The sequence below is a fragment of the Entelurus aequoreus genome, linkage group LG02 (genome assembly GCF_033978785.1).
Source record: "Entelurus aequoreus isolate RoL-2023_Sb linkage group LG02, RoL_Eaeq_v1.1, whole genome shotgun sequence".
NCBI classification, from domain to species: domain Eukaryota; kingdom Metazoa; phylum Chordata; class Actinopteri; order Syngnathiformes; family Syngnathidae; genus Entelurus; species Entelurus aequoreus.
In genome coordinates this window covers 90,838,299-90,858,037 of record NC_084732.1, presented here as the reverse complement: position 1 = coordinate 90,858,037, position 19,739 = coordinate 90,838,299, and the positions used below count along the sequence as shown (strand labels likewise).

The window sequence follows — 19,739 nt, the reverse complement described above, 5'->3', positions numbered from 1 at the left end:
CAACGTTGTTACAAACACACACACAACACAAGGCAACAAGACAGTGTTTACAACATTGTTACAAACACACACACAACACAAGGCAACAAGACAGTGTTCACAACATTGTTACCAACACACACACAACACAAGGCAACAAGACAGTGTTCACAATGTTGTTACCAACACACACACAACACAAGGCAACAAGACAGTGTTCACAACGTTGTTACCAACACACACACAACACAAGGCAACAAGACAGTGTTCACAACATTGTTACCAACACACACACAACACAAGGCAACAAGACAGTGTTCACAACGTTGTTACCAACACACACACAACACAAGGCAACAAGACAGTGTTCACAACGTTGTTACCAACACACACACAACACAAGGCAACAAGACAGTGTTCACAATGTTGTTACCAATGACATAATGTGTACAAAATAATAGGTGTATAAATGACACAATATGTTACTGCATACGTCAGCAGACTAATTAGGAGTCTTTGTTTGTTTACTTACTACTAAAAGACAAGTTGTCTAGTATGTTCACTATTTTATTTAAGGACTAAATGACAATAATAAACATATGTTTCATGTACACTAACATTTTTTGTTACAATAAAGACAATAATGACATTATTTTGTGATCCCCTTTATTTAGAAAAGTATCAAAATACATTTTGGTACCGGTACCAAAATATGGGTATGGGGACAACCCTAGTTGACAATAATCATTAAGATACAAAAAAAAGCAGTTAACTTGCTGTAATGGAGGTTATTATTATTATTATTATGATTATGATTATTGACTTAGGGGAGTGGCACCACACTGTGTATGGATCTGCTAGCTAGTTGAATATTAGCAATAAAAGCCTTAATGACATAGTTAGTAATGACTTGTACATAAACAACATAAACAACATACATCTACAAGAAGTACTCACATACATGTACATAAACAACATACATGTACATAAACAACATACATGTACAAGAAGTATTCACATACATGTACATAAACAACATACTGTACATACATGTACAAGAAGTACTCACATACATGTACATAAACAACATACATACATGTACAAGAAGTACTCACATACATGTACAAGAAGTACTCACATACATGTACATAAACAACATACATGTACAAGAAGTACTCACATACATGTACATAAACAACATACATGTACAAGAAGTACTCACATACATGTACATAAACAACATACATGTACAAGAAGTACTCACATACATGTACATAAACAACATACATGTACAAGAAGTACTCACATACATGTACATAAACAACATACATGTACATAAACAACATACATGTACAAGAAGTACTCACATACATGTACATAAACAACATACATACATGTACAAGAAGTACTCACATACATGTACAAAAAGTACTCACATACATGTGCGTGACTGCTCGCCGTCTGTTCGCTGTTGCGAAAAAGCTAAGTAGCGCTCTATCTGTGTGCTTTTAATTGTTCTACAGCTTTCTTTATCACTTCTCAAACATTTTTAGTGGTACTATTTAACTTGCAAATCACCCGATCTCTGTCCCACCACCCTTTCCTCAGCTAGCTAGCTGCTAAGCTAGCGCGGAGAAAGGCAGCGCCGGTCAGTAAGAAGCTACTCCTACAGACCGCGACCACTTCCCTGAGGACAGCAGGAACTTCACTCGGTGACAGAAAACACTGTGAGTAATGGCTTCCTGCGCGTCTTGCACCATACTCACGGAGAGGTTGGCTCTGCTAGAGGGCCGTGTCCGCCAGTTAGAGCAGAGTAATGTCGTAACTTTAGATGTTGCGGACACATCTGCTAGCGTTAGCTGTAGCGAGCTAACTAGCCCAGCTTGTAGCAGTCCTAAGCGGCCTACAAGCTACGGTGTACCGGTTGAGACGCATAATAGATTTAGCTCTTTAGCTAGTCCTACACCCCAGTCTACCGGGCACCACACCTTAGTTATAGGGGACTCCATCACCCGAAACATAAAGCTTAGCAAACCAGCCACAATAAAGTGTATCCCCGGGGCCAGAGCACCTGACATTGAAGCTAATCTTAGGGAGCTAACTCGCAACAGGCCTAGTAAACACGTACGACAGGCTAATCGCACCACTAATTATGCGAATATAGTTGTACACGTTGGCTCCAATGACACTAGAATGAGACAGTCAGAGATTACAAAGAGAAACATAGCCAGGACTTGTGATCTCGCCAGAAAGATGTCCAGGCATCGAGTAATTGTCTCTGGCCCCCTGCCTGCGAGAGGCAATGATGAGAGATATAGCAGATTAGTCTCGCTTAACAAGTGGTTGGCTAGCTACTGTAGGACGCAGGGACTAACGTTTATTGATAACTGGCCCTCTTTCTGGGGCAAACCAGGCTTGCTGATGAGAGACGGCCTTCACCCTAACCAGGAAGGCGCCATCATCCTGTCTAGAAACATAGACTACTATTTAAGTCTCACTTGACTGACTACACTAGAGCAAGCCCGGTCACAGGCAATTACAATGTCTGTTAGTCCGGGTGAGGAGTCAGTTAAGCTAGAACTAGCCAGCGCCAGGCTGGATAATCCATGTACGCATAGCAATTCTCTTAGAATAATACACAATTCACATAATGTTTTTTCTGTTGTGTCTGTGTCAGAGGTGGACATGCATTCTACTGAGGTGGCAAATTATGATATGTCCAGTCTATTGCAGCACCAAGCAAACAATCGGAAAATTCCCGTCATATCAATTCCTAGATATGGTCGAAACTATTTAAAGTGCACTACGCATAATAAACGCAACATTGTTAATATTGCCACTACGGATAATCTTAACAAAAACTCGTCAAAACAGCCCAATACCTATAATATGGGCTTTTTAAACATAAGATCATTGTCTCCCAAGGCGTTATTGGTTAATGAGGTCATTAGAGACAACAATCTTAACGTCATTGGTCTTAGCGAAACCTGGCTCAAACCGGACGAATTTTTTGCGCTCAATGAGGCATCTCCTCCTAACTATACGAATGCGCATGTTGCCCGCCCTCTTAAAAGGGGAGGGGGTGTCGCACTAATATACAATGAAAATTTCAACCTTACCCCTAACCTAAATAATAAATATAAATCGTTTGAGGTGCTTACTATGAGGTCTGTCACACCGCTACCTCTCGACCTGGCTGTTATCTACCGCCCTTCTGGGCCCTATTCGGACTTTATCAGTGAATTCTCAGAGTTCGTTGCTGATCTAGTGACGCACGCCGACAATATAATCATAATGGGGGACTTTAATATCCATATGAATACCCCATCGGACCCTCAGTGCGTGGCGCTCCAAACCATAATTGATAGCTGTGGTCTTACACAAATAATACATGAACCCACGCATCGCAACGGTAATACAATAGATCTAGTGCTTGTCAGGGGTGTCACCACCTCCAAAGTTATGATACTTCCATATACTAAAGTAATGTCCGATCATTACCTTATAAAATTTGAAGTTTTGACTCTTTGTCAACAAGCTAATAATAATAATAACTGCTATAGCGGCCGCAACATTAATACTGCCACAACGATGACTCTTGCTGACCTACTGCCTTCGGTAATAGCACCATTCCCAAATTATGTCGGCTCTATTGATAAACTCACTAACAACTTTGACGATGCCTTGCGCGAAATTATTGATAGTATAGCACCGCTAAAGCAAAAAAGGGCCCCTAAAAGGCGCACCCCATGGTTTACAGAAGAAATTAGAGCTCATAAATTATCATGTAGAAAACTGGAACGCAAATGGCGCGCGACTAAACTTGAGGTTTTCCATCAAGCATGGAGTGATAGTTTAATAACTTATAAACGCATGCTTACCTTAGCTAAAGCTAAATACTACTCAAATCTCATCCACCTCAACAAAAACGATCCTAAATTTCTGTTTAGTACAGTAGCATCGCTAACCCAACAAGGGACTCCTCCCAGTAGCTCCACCCACTCGGCAGATGATTTTATGAATTTCTTTAATAAGAAAATTGAAGTCATTAGAAAGGAGATTAAAGACAACGCATCCCAGCTACAACTGGGCTCTGTTAACACAAATACGACTGTATATACGACGGACACTGCCCTCCAAAATAGTCTCTCTATTTTTGATGAAATAACATTAGAGGAATTATTACAGCGTGTAAGTGGGATAAAACAAACAACATGTTTACTTGACCCACTTCCTGGGAAACTTATCAAGGAACTGTTTGTATTATTAGGTCCATCAGTGTTAAATATTATAAACTTATCACTTTCCTCCGGCACTGTTCCCCTAGCATTCAAAAAAGCGGTTATTCATCCTCTGCTCAAAAGACCTAACCTCGATCCTGACCTCATGGTAAACTACCGACCGGTCTCCCACCTTCCGTTTATTTCCAAAATTCTCGAAAAAACTGTTGCACAGCAGCTAGATGAACACTTAGTGACTAACAATCTCTGTGAACCTTTTCAATCCGGTTTCAGGGCAAATCACTCTACGGAGACAGCCCTCGCAAAAATGACTAATGATCTATTGCTAACGATGGATTCTGATGCGTCATCTATGTTGCTGCTTCTTGATCTTAGCGCCGCTTTCGATACCGTCGATCATAATATTTTATTAGAGCGTATCAAAACACGTATTGGTATGTCAGACTTAGCCTTGTCTTGGTTTAACTCTTATCTTACTGACAGGATGCAGTGCGTCTCCCATAACAATGTGACCTCGGACTATGTCAAGGTAACGTGCGGAGTTCCCCAGGGTTCGGTTCTTGGCCCTGCACTCTTTAGTATTTACATGCTGCCGCTGGGTGACATCATACGCAAGTACGGTGTTAGCTTTCACTGTTATGCTGATGACACTCAACTCTACATGCCCCTAAAGCTGACCAACACGCCGGACTGTAGTCAGCTGGAGGCGTGTCTTAATGAAATTAAACAATGGATGTCCGCTAACTTTTTGCAACTCAACGCTAAGAAAACGGAAATGCTGATTATCGGTCCTGCTAGACACCAACATCTATTTAATAATACCACCTTAACATTTGACAACCAAACAATTAAACAAGGAGACTCGGTAAAGAATCTGGGTATTATCTTCCACCCAACTCTCTCGTTTGAGTCACACATTAAGAGTGTTACTAAAACGGCCTTCTTTCATCTCCGTAATATCGCTAAAATTCGTTCCATCTTGTCCACTAGCGACGCTGAGATCATTATTCATGCGTTCGTTACGTCTCGTCTCGATTACTGTAACGTATTATTTTCGGGCCTCCCTATGTCTAGCATTAAAAGATTACAGATGGTACAAAATGCGGCTGCAAGGCTTTTGACAAAAACAAGAAAGTTTGATCATATTACGCCTATACTGGCTCACTTGCACTGGCTTCCTGTGCACTTAAGATGCGACTTTAAGGTTTTACTACTTACGTATAAAATATTACACGGTTTAGCTCCAGCCTATCTCGCCGATTGTATTGTACCATATGTCCCGACAAGAAATCTGCGTTCAAAGAACTCCGGCTTATTAGTGATTCCCAGAGCCAAAAAAAAGTCTGCGGGCTATAGAGCGTTTTCTATTCGGGCTCCAGTACTCTGGAATGCCCTCCCGGTAACAGTTAGAGATGCTACCTCAGTAGAAGCATTTAAGTCCCATCTTAAAACTCATTTGTATAATCTAGCCTTTAAATAGACCCCCCCTTTTTTAGACCAGTTGATCTGCCGTTTCTTTTCTTCTCTCCTCTTCTCCCCTGTCCCTTGCGAGGGGGAGTCGCATAGGTCCGGTGGCCATGGATGAAGTGCTGGCTGTCCAGAGCCGGGACCCCGGGTGGACCACTAGCCTGTGCATCGGTTGGGGACATCTCTGCGCTGCTGACCCGTCTCCGCTCGGGATGGTTTCCTGTTGGCCCCGCTGTGGACTGGACTCCCGCTGATGTGTTGGATCCACTGTGGACTGGACTTTCACAATATTATGTCAGACCCACTCGACATCCGTTGCTTTCGGTCTCCCCTAGAGGGGGGGGGTTACCCACATATGCGGTCCTCTCCAAGGTTTCTCATAGTCATTCACCGACGTCCCACTGGGGTGAGTTTTTCCTTGCCCGTATGTGGGCTCTGTACCGAGGATGTCGTTGTGGCTTGTACAGCCCTTTGAGACACTTGTGATTTAGGGCTATATAAATAAACATTGATTGATTGATTGATTGATGTACATAAACAACATACATGTACAAGAAGTACTCACATACATGTACATAAACAACATACATGTACAAGAAGTACTCACATACATGTACAAAAAGTACTCACATACATGTACGTAAACAACATACATGTACAAGAAGTACTCACATACATGTCAGTGTTTCCCATAAACTGCCAAGATACCTGTGGTGGTGGGGGCGTGGCTATGGGCGTGGCCACCACGATATCATCGAGTAATTTGCATAATTTACTGCAATGCTATGACTTTCTCTAAAAAGGCTCAAAAAATGTACACTTACTAATTAATAATAACAGTTTTGTTTTAAACGTCCATCCATCCATTTTACAATATAATTACAACCCTTTGTGTACATATTTATATACAGATTTGAACAATAAGTTATTCACTGAAATATATTTATTAATCGTGGTTCTTACAAAAAATATATCTTATAAAATATAAAAGCTAAAATGTCTATTAAAGCTCTGCCCCTTTAATTAGTGCATACTAAATAATTTAACTTTAGCCTACTACTACAAGCATATTATTTACCAGCAACATAAAGTGAAACAGAGGCAGAGGTGTCCTGCCACAGTCAGTAACAAATAAACAGAAAACAGTAGTGGTCAAATACAAATAAGGCAACAAGAGAAGTATCCTACACTTCTCTTTTGTAAAGTAAATGTGAACAGCCTATATGGGCATCTACATCTACATCTACATCTACATCTACATCCACTATATGATTTGCCTGAGAAGCTGGACAGGACAAAAAAAAAAAAAAAAATTTTTTTTATTTGTGGCGGACGTAATGCTTTCGTGGCGGGCCGCCACAAATAAATGAATGTGTGGGAAACACTGCATGTACATAAACAACATACATACATGTACAAGAAGTACTCACATACATGTACATAAACAACATACATGTACATAAACAACATACATGTACATAAACAACATACATGTACATAAACAACATACTGTACATGTACATAAACAACATACATGTACATAAACAACATACATGTACAAGAACTACTCACATACATGTACATAAACAACATACATGTACATAAACAACATACATGTACAAGAAGTACTCACATACATGTACACAAACAACATACATGTACATAAACAACATACTGTACATGTACATAAACAACATACATTTATTATTATTATGTACATAAACAACATACATGTACATAAACAACATACTGTACATGTACATAAACAACATACTGTACATGTACATAAACAACATGCATTTATTATTATTATGTACATAAACAACATACATGTACATAAACAACATAGATGTATAAGAAGTACTCACATGCATGTACATAAACAACATACATGTACATAAACAACATACTGTACATGTACATAAACAACATACATTTATTATTATTATGTACATAAACAACATACATGTACATAAACAACATAGATGTATAAGAAGTACTCACATACATGTACATAAACAACATTCATGTACATAAACAACATACTGTACATGTACATAAACAACATACATTTATTATTATTATGTACATAAACAACATACATGTACATAAACAACATAGATGTATAAGAAGTACTCACATACATGTACATAAACAACATACATGTACATAAACAACATACTGTACATGTACATAAACAACATAGATACTCACATACATGTACATAAACAACATAGATGTATAAGAAGTACTCACATACATGTACATAAACAACATAGATACTCACATACATGTACATAAACAACATAGATGTATAAGAAGTACTCACATACATGTACATAAACAACATACATGTACATAAACAACATGCATGTACGTAAACAACATACATTTATTATTATTATGTACATAAACAACATACATGTACATAAACAACATACTGTACATGTACATAAACAACATACATGTACATAAACAACATACATGTACAAGAAGTACTCACATACATGTACATAAACAACATACATGTACATAAACAACATACATGTACAAGAAGTACTCACATACATGTACACAAACAACATACATGTACATAAACAACATACTGTACATGTACATAAACAACATACATTTACTATTATTATGTACATAAACAACATACATGTACATAAACAACATACTGTACATGTACACAAACAACATACTGTACATAAACAAAATACATGTACAAGAAGTACTCACATACATGTACACAAACAACATACATGTACATAAACAAAATACTGTACATGTACATAAACAACATGCATTTATTATTATTATGTACATAAACAACATACATGTACATAAACAACATAGATGTATAAGAAGTACTCACATACATGTACATAAACAACATACATGTACATAAACAACATACTGCACATGTACATAAACAACATACATTTATTATTATTATTATGTACATAAACAACATACATGTACATAAACAACATAGATGTATAAGAAGTACTCACATACATGTACATAAACAACATACATGTACATAAACAACATACTGTACATGTACATAAACAACATAGATGTATAAGAAGTACTCACATACATGTACATAAACAACATAGATGTATAAGAAGTACTCACATACATGTACATAAACAACATACATGTACATAAACAACATACTGCACATGTACATAAACAACATACATTTATTATTATTATTATGTACATAAACAACATACATGTACATAAACAACATAGATGTATAAGAAGTACTCACATACATGTACATAAACAACATACATGTACATAAACAACATACTGTACATGTACATAAACAACATAGATGTATAAGAAGTACTCACATACATGTACATAAACAACATAGATGTATAAGAAGTACTCACATACATGTACATAAACAACATACATGTACATAAACAACATACATGTACGTAAACAACATACATTTATTATTATTATGTACATAAACAACATACATGTACATAAACAACATAGATATATAAGAAGTACTCACCATTAGATTTGTCCAGCACAGAAGTGCTGCTGATATTACTGGGCCTCTCCTTCTTTTCTTCTTTCTGGTCTGAAACCAAAAGACATTAGCAACACGCATTAGCATGAGAAAATGTGCCCTTGTAAAGTGAGTACCGGTATGTTTTGGTACCAGTTCCTAATTGGATCAGTTCAAGAAAATTCCCGACTAATGAACGTCTATCAGTACTTTTTAATGGAGCTGACTTAGTTGTGACACAGTCCACCTTTTACCGCCCACTTCCTGGTACTAAGTACACGGAGGTAAACAAGGTCATCTGACAAAAACTGGATCTAAAAGCGGAAAATGGTGGAAAAGGGTGTCATGTGACTGAGATGATGTCATTCAGGGGAAATTCCCACAATTTCCAGGAAATTCCCCTTCAAACAAATGTAAATATTCATAGTTCTACATGCCCTACATTTCCAAACATCCAGCCACACTACTCTTCACATACATCAAACACAAAACATCTTGTCCCTTTACCCAAATTCCCGCTTTTACTGGAATTTCCCGGAATTTCCCACCATTGACAATGAATGGGCAATATACAAACTTCTCCATATCCCACATTTCTCAAGTGATTTGAAGCATTCCAACATCCACACACTCCACTCACCCTGGACATTAAAGCCAGCATGTTTCCCGGTTTGGAAAATTCCCTGATTACCAGGAATTTCCCACTATTGACAATGAATGGGCAATATACAAACTTCTCTATGTCCCACATTTCTCATTTGATTTGAAGCGTTCCAACATCCACACACTCCACGCACCCTGGACATTAAAGCCAGCATGTTTCCCGGTTTGGAAAATTCCATCATTACCTGGAATTACCAGGAATTTCCATCCATTGACAATGAATGGGCAATATACAAACCTCTCTATATCCCACATTTCTCAAGCGATTTGAAGCGTTCCAACATCCACACACTCCACTCACCCTGGACATTAAAGCCAGCATGTTTCCCGGTTTGGAAAATTCCCTGATTACCAGGAATTTCCCACTATTGACAATGAATGGGCAATATACAAACGTCTCCATATCCCACATTTCTCATCTGATGTGAAGCGTTCCAACATCCACACACTCCACTCACCCTGGACATTCAAACATTTCACTTCCACTCACGCGTACCGACAGTTGGGCGACTAGCGCACATACTGTAGGACCTTCACACATACTGTAGGACCTTCACACATACTGTAGCACCTGCACACATACTGTAGGACCTTCACACATACTGTAGCACCTGCACACATACTGTAGGACCTTCACACATACTGTAGCACATTCACACATACTGTAGCACCTGCACACATACTGTAGGACCTGCACACATACTGTAGCACCTTCACACATACTGTAGCACCTGCACACATACTGTAGGACCTTCACACATACTGTAGCACATTCACACATACTGTAGCACCTGCACACATACTGTAGGACCTTCACACATACTGTAGGACCTGCACACATACTGTAGCACCTTCACACATACTGTAGGACCTGCACACATACTGTAGCACCTTCACACATACTGTAGGACCTGCACACATACTGTAGGACCTTCACACATACTGTAGCACCTTCACACATACTGTAGCACCTTCACACATACTGTAAGACCTGCACACATACTGTAGCACCTTCACACATACTGTAGCACCTTCACACATACTGTAGGACCTGCACACATACTGTAGGACCTTCACACATACTGTAGCACCTTCACACATACTGTAAGACCTGCACACATACTGTAGCACCTTCACACATACTGTAGGACCTGCACACATACTGTAGGACCTGCACACATACTGTAGGACCTTCACACATACTGTAGCACCTTCACACATACTGTAAGACCTGCACACATACTGTAGGACCTGCACACATACTGTAGGACCTGCACACATACTGTAGCACCTTCACACATACTGTAGCACCTTCACACATACTGTAGGACCTGCACACATACTGTAGCACCTTCACACATACTGTAGCACCTTCACACATACTGTAGGACCTGCACACATACTGTAGCACCTTCACACATACTGTAGCACCTTCACACATACTGTAGGACCTGCACACATACTGTAGCACATTCACACATACTGTAGCACCTTCACACATACTGTAGGACCTGCACACATACTGTAGGACCTGCACACATACTGTAGCACCTTCACACATACTGTAGGACCTTCACACATACTGTAGGACCTGCACACATACTGTAGGACCTTCACACATACTGTAGGACCTGCACACATACTGTAGCACCTTCACACATACTGTAGGACCTTCACACATACTGTAGGACCTGCACACATACTGTAGGACCTGCACACATACTGTAGCACCTTCACACATACTGTAGGACCTGCACACATACTGTAGGACCTTCACACATACTGTAGGACCTGCACACATACTGTAGCACCTTCACACATACTGTAGGACCTGCACACATACTGTAGGACCTGCACACATACTGTAGGACCTGCACACATACTGTAGCACCTTCACACATACTGTAGCACCTTCACACATACTGTAAGACCTTCACACATACTGTAGCACCTTCACACATACTGTAGGACCTGCACACATACTGTAGCACCTTCACACATACTGTAGCACCTTCACACATACTGTAGCACCTTCACACATACTGTAAGACCTTCACACATACTGTAGCACCTTCACACATACTGTAGCACCTTCACACATACTGTAGGACCTGCACACATACTGTAGCACCTTCACACATACTGTAGCACCTTCACACATACTGTAGCACCTTCACACATACTGTAGGACCTGCACACATACTGTAGCACCTTCACACATACTGTAGCACCTTCACACATACTGTAGGACCTGCACACATACTGTAGGACCTGCACACATACTGTAGCACCTTCACACATACTGTAGGACCTTCACACATACTGTAGCACCTTCACACATACTGTAGGACCTGCACACATACTGTAGCACCTTCACACATACTGTAGGACCTGCACACATACTGTAGGACCTGCACACATACTGTAGCACCTTCACACATACTGTAGGACCTTCACACATACTGTAGGACCTGCACACATACTGTAGGACCTTCACACATACTGTAGGACCTTCACACATACTGTAGGACCTTCACACATACTGTAAGACCTGCACACATACTGTAGGACCTGCACACATACTGTAGCACCTTCACACATACTGTAGCACCTTCACACATACTGTAGCACCTTCACACATACTGTAGGACCTGCACACATACTGTAGGACCTGCACACATACTGTAGGACCTTCACACATACTGTAGCACCTTCACACATACTGTAGGACCTGCACACATACTGTAGCACCTTCACACATACTGTAGGACCTTCACACATACTGTAGGACCTGCACACATACTGTAGCACCTTCACACATACTGTAGGACCTTCACACATACTGTAGGACCTGCACACATACTGTAGGACCTTTACACATACTGTAGGACCTTCACACATACTGTAGGACCTTCACACATACTGTAGGACCTGCACACATACTGTAGGACCTGCACACATACTGTAGGACCTTCACACATACTGTAGGACCTGCACACATACTGTAGCACCTTCACACATACTGTAGGACCTTCACACATACTGTAGCACCTTCACACATACTGTAGCACCTTCACACATACTGTAGGACCTGCACACATACTGTAGCACCTTCACACATACTGTAGGACCTGCACACATACTGTAGGACCTGCACACATACTGTAGCACCTTCACACATACTGTAGCACCTTCACACATACTGTAGGACCTGCACACATACTGTAGCACCTTCACACATACTGTAGGACCTGCACACATACTGTAGCACCTTCACACATACTGTAGGACCTGCACACATACTGTAGGACCTGCACACATACTGTAGCACCTTCACACATACCGTAGGACCTGCACACATACTGTAGCACCTTCACACATACTGTAGGACCTGCACACATACTGTAGCACCTTCACACATACCGTAGCACCTTCACACATACTGTAGGACCTTCACACATACTGTAGGACCTTCACACATACTGTAGCACCTTCACACATACTGTAGCACCTTCACACATACTGTAGGACCTGCACACATACTGTAGCACCTTCACACATACTGTAGGACCTGCACACATACTGTAGGACCTTCACACATACTGTAGCACCTTCACACATACTGTAGCACCTTCACACATACTGTAGGACCTGCCGGAATTGCAAATTGTAGTTGATTGTATGATTGACATGATTACACGTAGATAAATATGACTTGAGGCTGAGTGTCACTGTGACAAATAGAAACGTAGTGATGGACGTGTGTGCTGTTTAAAGATTGAACTGTGAATCTTCACCACAAAATATGTTGTGGTAATAAAAAATGTTGATGTAATCGTTGTAGTATCGACTAAATCCAGCTCTTGTACTTGGTATGGTATCGTTACAGTCAATGTATGTATTTGTTTACATTGAGGAGCGCTAGCTTGCTGTTAGCGGTGAGCTATTGTATCCTCCTACGGTGTGTGTAGTGAAGCATGTTTAGCTATTCCTCGTCCTGCAGTGATAATGATACTTGTAAGAAACTTACTTTATTTGTCGTCATGGAGGCCAGGACTAGCGACTTAGAAGTAGCTAAAACACTGTGGAGGGATGTTAGCTGCTAGTTAGCTATGTTTTATTGCTCTTCAATGTTTATAGCTTCACCTTTATGGTTAGTTTTAAACCCAAAATACGTCCATATTTGCTCTTCTGTCTTGACACTGTTTCTGCTTATAAGTACTCTGTGTGTGTGTGTGTTAGAAAAAAAAGTACTGGTATTTTCCAAAGGCAGCATAGTACCTTTTTTGATTGATTGATTGATTAGTATGGCAGTACTAATTAGCGCGGGTACAACCTTAATTGACTAGATTACTGTGGTAAGCAAACAGACTTTGACTGTATTGTTATGAAGGTGAAGGCTGACCTTTGTGTGGCGTGCGGCCCATAGTGACCAGGATGTAGTCGTGCTGCGGCACAGGTGGTCAGACAGGCTCTTACCTATGAAAAAGAACACAAACAAAGATTCCAGTTACACAACAACACTAACATTTATGTTTTTATGTCCAACTAAAGTACCTTGACCATTGCTGAAAGTCACTTTTTAGTAGAGAGAGAGTGCATTTATTGTTATATTTCAGTCACAATGTATCTAATATGTACTCTGACAAGTAAGATGCTTTACATTGACATATTTGCAATTCAATTCTGTGTTTCAGCTTCACACGCATGATAATGAACTTTCAGTTTAATAAAGGAGCAACTGGCTTGAACAGTTTTTGCCTTCATGTCTATTTGGGTAAAGTTAGTTTGAACAAAGACCATCATTTCTTCCCCAGTAAGAAGTGACTGTGTTACCGCTGAAAGTGTGAGGTGGGCATCCAGAAGAGCTCAGCACATAGTCCTACTTCCAGCTGTCACCGGCAAAATGTCGGTAGTAAAGACGTGATGGGGAGAAATAGCAAGCATAATCCGAGGTGTTGAAGGCAGAATCCAAAAAGGAGATGTGCTAAGAGTGAAGACCTTCAGTGAGTGTGCAGGAGAGAGCACTAAAGATTCCAAGGTGCCATAAAGAGCCATTAAGGATGTGGCAACATGAAAAGGATTCCTGCTCTGCTACTGACTCACACTTCACTTTGTACACGCACAATGCTGACTGCAACACTTGGCTTTTACTACCTGTCTTTGCACTGGACACAAAGACGTCTTCCCGCCTTCAATACAGCCTTCCTTCCTTCAATACAGTCTTCCTTCCTTCAATACAGTCTTCCTTCCTTCAATAGTCTTCCCTCCTTCAATACAGTCTTCCCTCATTTAATACAGTCTTCCTTCCTTCAATACAGCCTTCCTTCCTTCAATACAGCCTTCCCTCCTTCATTACAGTCTTCCTTCCTTCAATACAGTCTTCCCTCCTTCAATACAGTCTTCCTTCCTTCAATACAGTCTTCCTTCCTTCAGTACAGACTTCCTTCCTTCATTACAGTCTTCCTTCCTTCAATACAGTCTTCCTTCCTTCAATACAGTCTTCCTTCCTTCAATAGTCTTCCCTCCTTCAATACAGTCTTCCCTCCTTTAATACAGTCTTCCTTCCTTCAATACAGTCTTCCTTCCTTCAATACAGTCTTCCTTCCTTCAATACAGTCTTCCTTCCTTCAATACAGTATCCCTTCCTTCAATACAGTCTTCCCTCCTTTAATACAGTCTGCCTTCCTTCAGTAAAGTCTTCCCTCCTTTAATACAGTCTTCCCTCCTTCAATACAGCCTTCCTTCAATACAGTCTTCCCTCCTTCAATACAGCCTTCCTTCAATACAGTCTTCCCTCCTTCAATTCAGCCTTCCTTCAATACAGTCTTCCTTCCTTCAATACAGTCTTCCCTCCTTTAATACAGTCTTCCTTCCTTCAATACAGTCTTCCTTCCTTCAATACAGTCTTCCCTCCTTTAATACAGTCTTCCTTCCTTCAATACAGTCTTCCTTCCTTCAATACAGTCTTCCCTCCTTTAATACAGTCTTCCTTCCTTCAATACAGTCTTCCCTCCTTTAATACAGTCTTCCTTCCTTCAATACAGTCTTCCTTCCTTCAATACAGTCTTCCCTCCTTCAATACAGTCTTCCTTCCTTCAATACAGTCTTCCCTCCTTTAATACAGTCTTCCTTCCTTCAATACAGCCTTCCTTCCTTCAATACAGTCTTCCTTCCTTCAATACAGTCTTCCTTTCTTCAATACAGTCTTCCCTCCTTTAATACAGCCTTCCTTCCTTCAACACAGTCTTCCTTCCTTCAATACAGTATTCCTTCCTTCAATACAGTCTTCCCTCCTTCAATACAGTCTTCCTTCCTTCAATACAGTCTTCCCTCCTTCAATAACAGTCTTCCCTCCTTCAATACAGTCTTCCCTCCTTCAATACAGTCTTCCCTCCTTCAATACAGTCTTCCTTCCTTCAATACAGTCTTCCTTCCTTCAATACAGTCTTCCTTCCTTCAATACAGTCTTCCTTCCTTCAATACAGTCTTCCTTCCTTCAATACAGTCTTCCCTCCTTTAATACAGTCTTCCTTCCTTCAATACAGTCTTCCCTCCTTTAATACAGTCTTCCCTCCTTTAATACAGTCTTCCTTCCTTCAATACAGTCTTCCCTCCTTTAATACAGTCTTCCCTCCTTTAATACAGTCTTCCTTCCTTCAATACAGTCTTCCCTCCTTTAATACAGTCTTCCTTCCTTCAATACAGTCTTCCCTCCTTCAATACAGTCTTCCTTCCTTCAATAGAGTCTTCCCTCCTTCAATACAGACTTCCTTCCTTCAATACAGTCTTCCTTCCTTCAATACAGTCTTCCTTCCTTCAATACAGTCTTCCTTCCTTCAATACAGTCTTCCTTCCTTTGACGCTGGGGTTACGCTCCAAAAAATACCCGCTTTAAGTGAAATCCGTGTAGTAGAAGTTGATTTTTTTTCTTCGTTTTTTTATATGTATTTTTGTTCATTATATATTTTTTCGTTTATACCATGTTTTTTCATTTACGGGATGTTTTTTTAATTGATCATACAGTTGTGCTCATAAGTTGACGTACCCTGGGAGAATTGATGATTTCTTGGCCATTCTTCAGAGAATATGAATGATAACACAAACACCTTTCTTCCACTCGTGCTTAATGGTTGTGTGAAGCTATTTATTGGCAAACAACTGTGTTTACTCTTTTTAAATCAAAATGACAAAAGAAAGTACCCAAATGACCCTGATGAAAAGTTGACATACCCCAGTGACTTTGACCTGATAACATGCACAGAAGTTGACACCAACAGGTTTGAATGGCTAATCAAGGTTCCAATCCTCACCTGTGACATGTTTGTTAGTAATGAATGTGTGTGTATAAAAGCTCAGTGACTTTCGGACACACCATTGCGTCTTTCATGCAGTGCTGCACACATGTTTCTGCATTCTGTCAAAGGATCTGCCAGAAAAGGTCATTGAAGTGCATAAAACAGGATAGATATCCAAGGAATTGAGAATGCCAATCAGCAGTGTTCAAACTCTGATTAAAAAGTGGAAAATGAGGGATTCAGGTAGACCAGCAAAGATTTCAGCCACAACTGCCAGGAAAATTGTTTGAGATGCAAAGAAAAATCCACAAATAACTGAAATACAGGACTCTGAAAAATGGTGGTGTGGCTGTTTGAAGATGCACAATAAGGAGGCACTTGAAGAAAAATGGGCTGCATGGTCGAGTGGCCAGAAGAAAGCCATCACTCCAAATGACTTTGTTCTAGAAGTTTTGAGGCTTGTCTCTGTGCTGTTTGGCGTAATGTAAGCGGGATACTTTGTGACATTTGTGCAGAAATGGCTTTCTTCTGGCGACTCCACCATGCAGCCCATTGTATCAAAATATAATATCAAAATAGCTCCCACTTGCCTACATTTTGCAGTGGAAAAAGTTTGAACGCCTTAGTTCTAAAACAAAATCAAAAGGATAAAAACTAAAAAATACTACAAATATAAATATAGTATATTTTAATTAAATGTAAAAGCAGGAATACAAAACAACAGCAATGTTTGGAAACAGAGCATATAAGTATAATTACAAGTTGTAACACTAATAATAATAATAATAATAGGTGTTACTAGGTAACTTCTGAGCCAAGCCCTGACTGAAGTTGATGTAATAGCAACTGATAACATTTCAACACTTGTGTGCATGTAGAAATAAAGAATAACCATCAATGAAATAGTTATGTGTATGATGCATTTTCATTTGATTGACATTTCGGTGGGCGGGACTTCCTGCTTATTATTCTTGACATTTCGGTTGGCGGGACTTCTTGATTATTATTCTTGACATTTTGGTGGGCAAGACTTCCTGCTTATTATTCTTGACATTTCGGTGGGCGGGACTTCCTGCTTATTATTCTTGACATTTTGGTGGGCGGGACTTCCTGCTTATTATTGTGAGGGTTAATGTTAATGCTAATGTTGCAGTAGTGAGGCCAATGAATGAGTGAAATAATGCTAGTAGTGAGGAGTAAGAGTGTAAACAACAATAAGACGACATAGAGAGTAATTAATAAGCAGAATAAGACGACATAGAGAGTAATAAATAAGCAGAATAAGACGACATAGAGAGTAATAAATAAGAAAAATAAGACGACATAGATAATAATAAATAAGAAGAATGAGTAATAAATAAGAAGAATTAAGACGACATAGAGAGTAATAAATGTATTAAATAACAACAACAATAAGACGACATAGAGAGTAATAAACAACAATAATAAGACGACATAGAGAGTAATAAACAACAATAATAAGAGGATATAGAGAGTAATAAACAACAATAATAAGAGGACATAGAGAGTAATAAACAATAATAATAAGACGACATAGAGAGTAATAAACAACAAGAATAAGACAACATAGAGAGTAATAAACAACAATAATAAGACGACATAGAGAGTAATAAACAACAAGAATAACACGACATAGAGAGTAGTAAACAAGAAAAAGACGACATAGAGAGTAATAAACAACAAGAATAAGACGACATAGAGAGTAATAAACAACAAGTATAAGACAACATAGAGAGTAATAAACAACAAGAATAAGACGACATAGAGAGTAGTAAACAATAATAAGACAACATAGAGAGTAATAAACAACAAGAATAAGACGACATAGAGAGTAATAAACAATAAGAATAAGACGACATAGAGAGTAGTAAACAATAATAAGACGACATAGAGAGTAAAAAACAACAAGAATAAGACGACATAGAGAGTAGTAAACAATAATAATAAGACGACATAGAGCATAATAAACAACAATAATAAGACGACACAAAGAGTAGTAAACAACAATAATAAGACGACATAGAGAGTAATAAACAACAATAATAAGACGACACAAAGAGTAGTAAACAACAATAATAAGACGACATAGAGAATAATGAACAACAACAATAATAAGAGGACATAGAGAGTAATAAATAAGAAGAATAAGAGGACATAGAGAGTAGTAAATAAGACGACATAGAGAGAAATAAATAAGAATAATAAGACGACATAGAAAGTTGTAGTAAACAATAATAAGACGACATAGAGAGTAGTAAACAACAACAATAATAAGAGGACATAGAGAGTAATAAACAAGAATAATAAGAGGACATAGAGAGTAATAAACAACAATAATAAGACGACATAGAGAGTAATAAACAACAAGAATAATAAGAGGACATAGAGAGTAATAAACAACAATAATAAGAGGACATAGAGAGTAGTAAACAACAATAATAAGAGGACATAGAGAGTAATAAACAACAATGATAATAGGACATAGAGAGTAGTAAACAACAATAATAAGACGACATAGAGAGTAATAAACAA

General features: G+C 39.2%; 1 protein-coding gene across 4 annotated transcripts in view; it reads right to left on the bottom strand.

Annotated features, from left to right (window-relative positions):
- The window catches only part of scml2 (Scm polycomb group protein like 2), a 77,590-nt gene that overhangs the window by 56,834 nt on the left and 1,017 nt on the right, over positions 1-19,739 (bottom strand). For 3 of the 4 annotated variants that reach the window (XR_009824246.1, XM_062034755.1, XM_062034768.1), the window contains exons 2-3: positions 14,294-14,367; positions 9,229-9,297 (exon numbers count right to left, since the gene is read on the bottom strand). Coding sequence is in view for 2 of the 4 variants with exons in the window: in XM_062034755.1 (XP_061890739.1) it covers positions 9,229-9,297; positions 14,294-14,315 (91 nt within the window). In the remaining 2 variants the exon portion in view is untranslated. Of the gene's footprint in view, positions 1-9,228; positions 9,298-9,362; positions 9,431-14,293; positions 14,368-19,739 lie in introns of those variants that run through there. The other variant, XM_062034776.1, reaches the window with a different exon arrangement.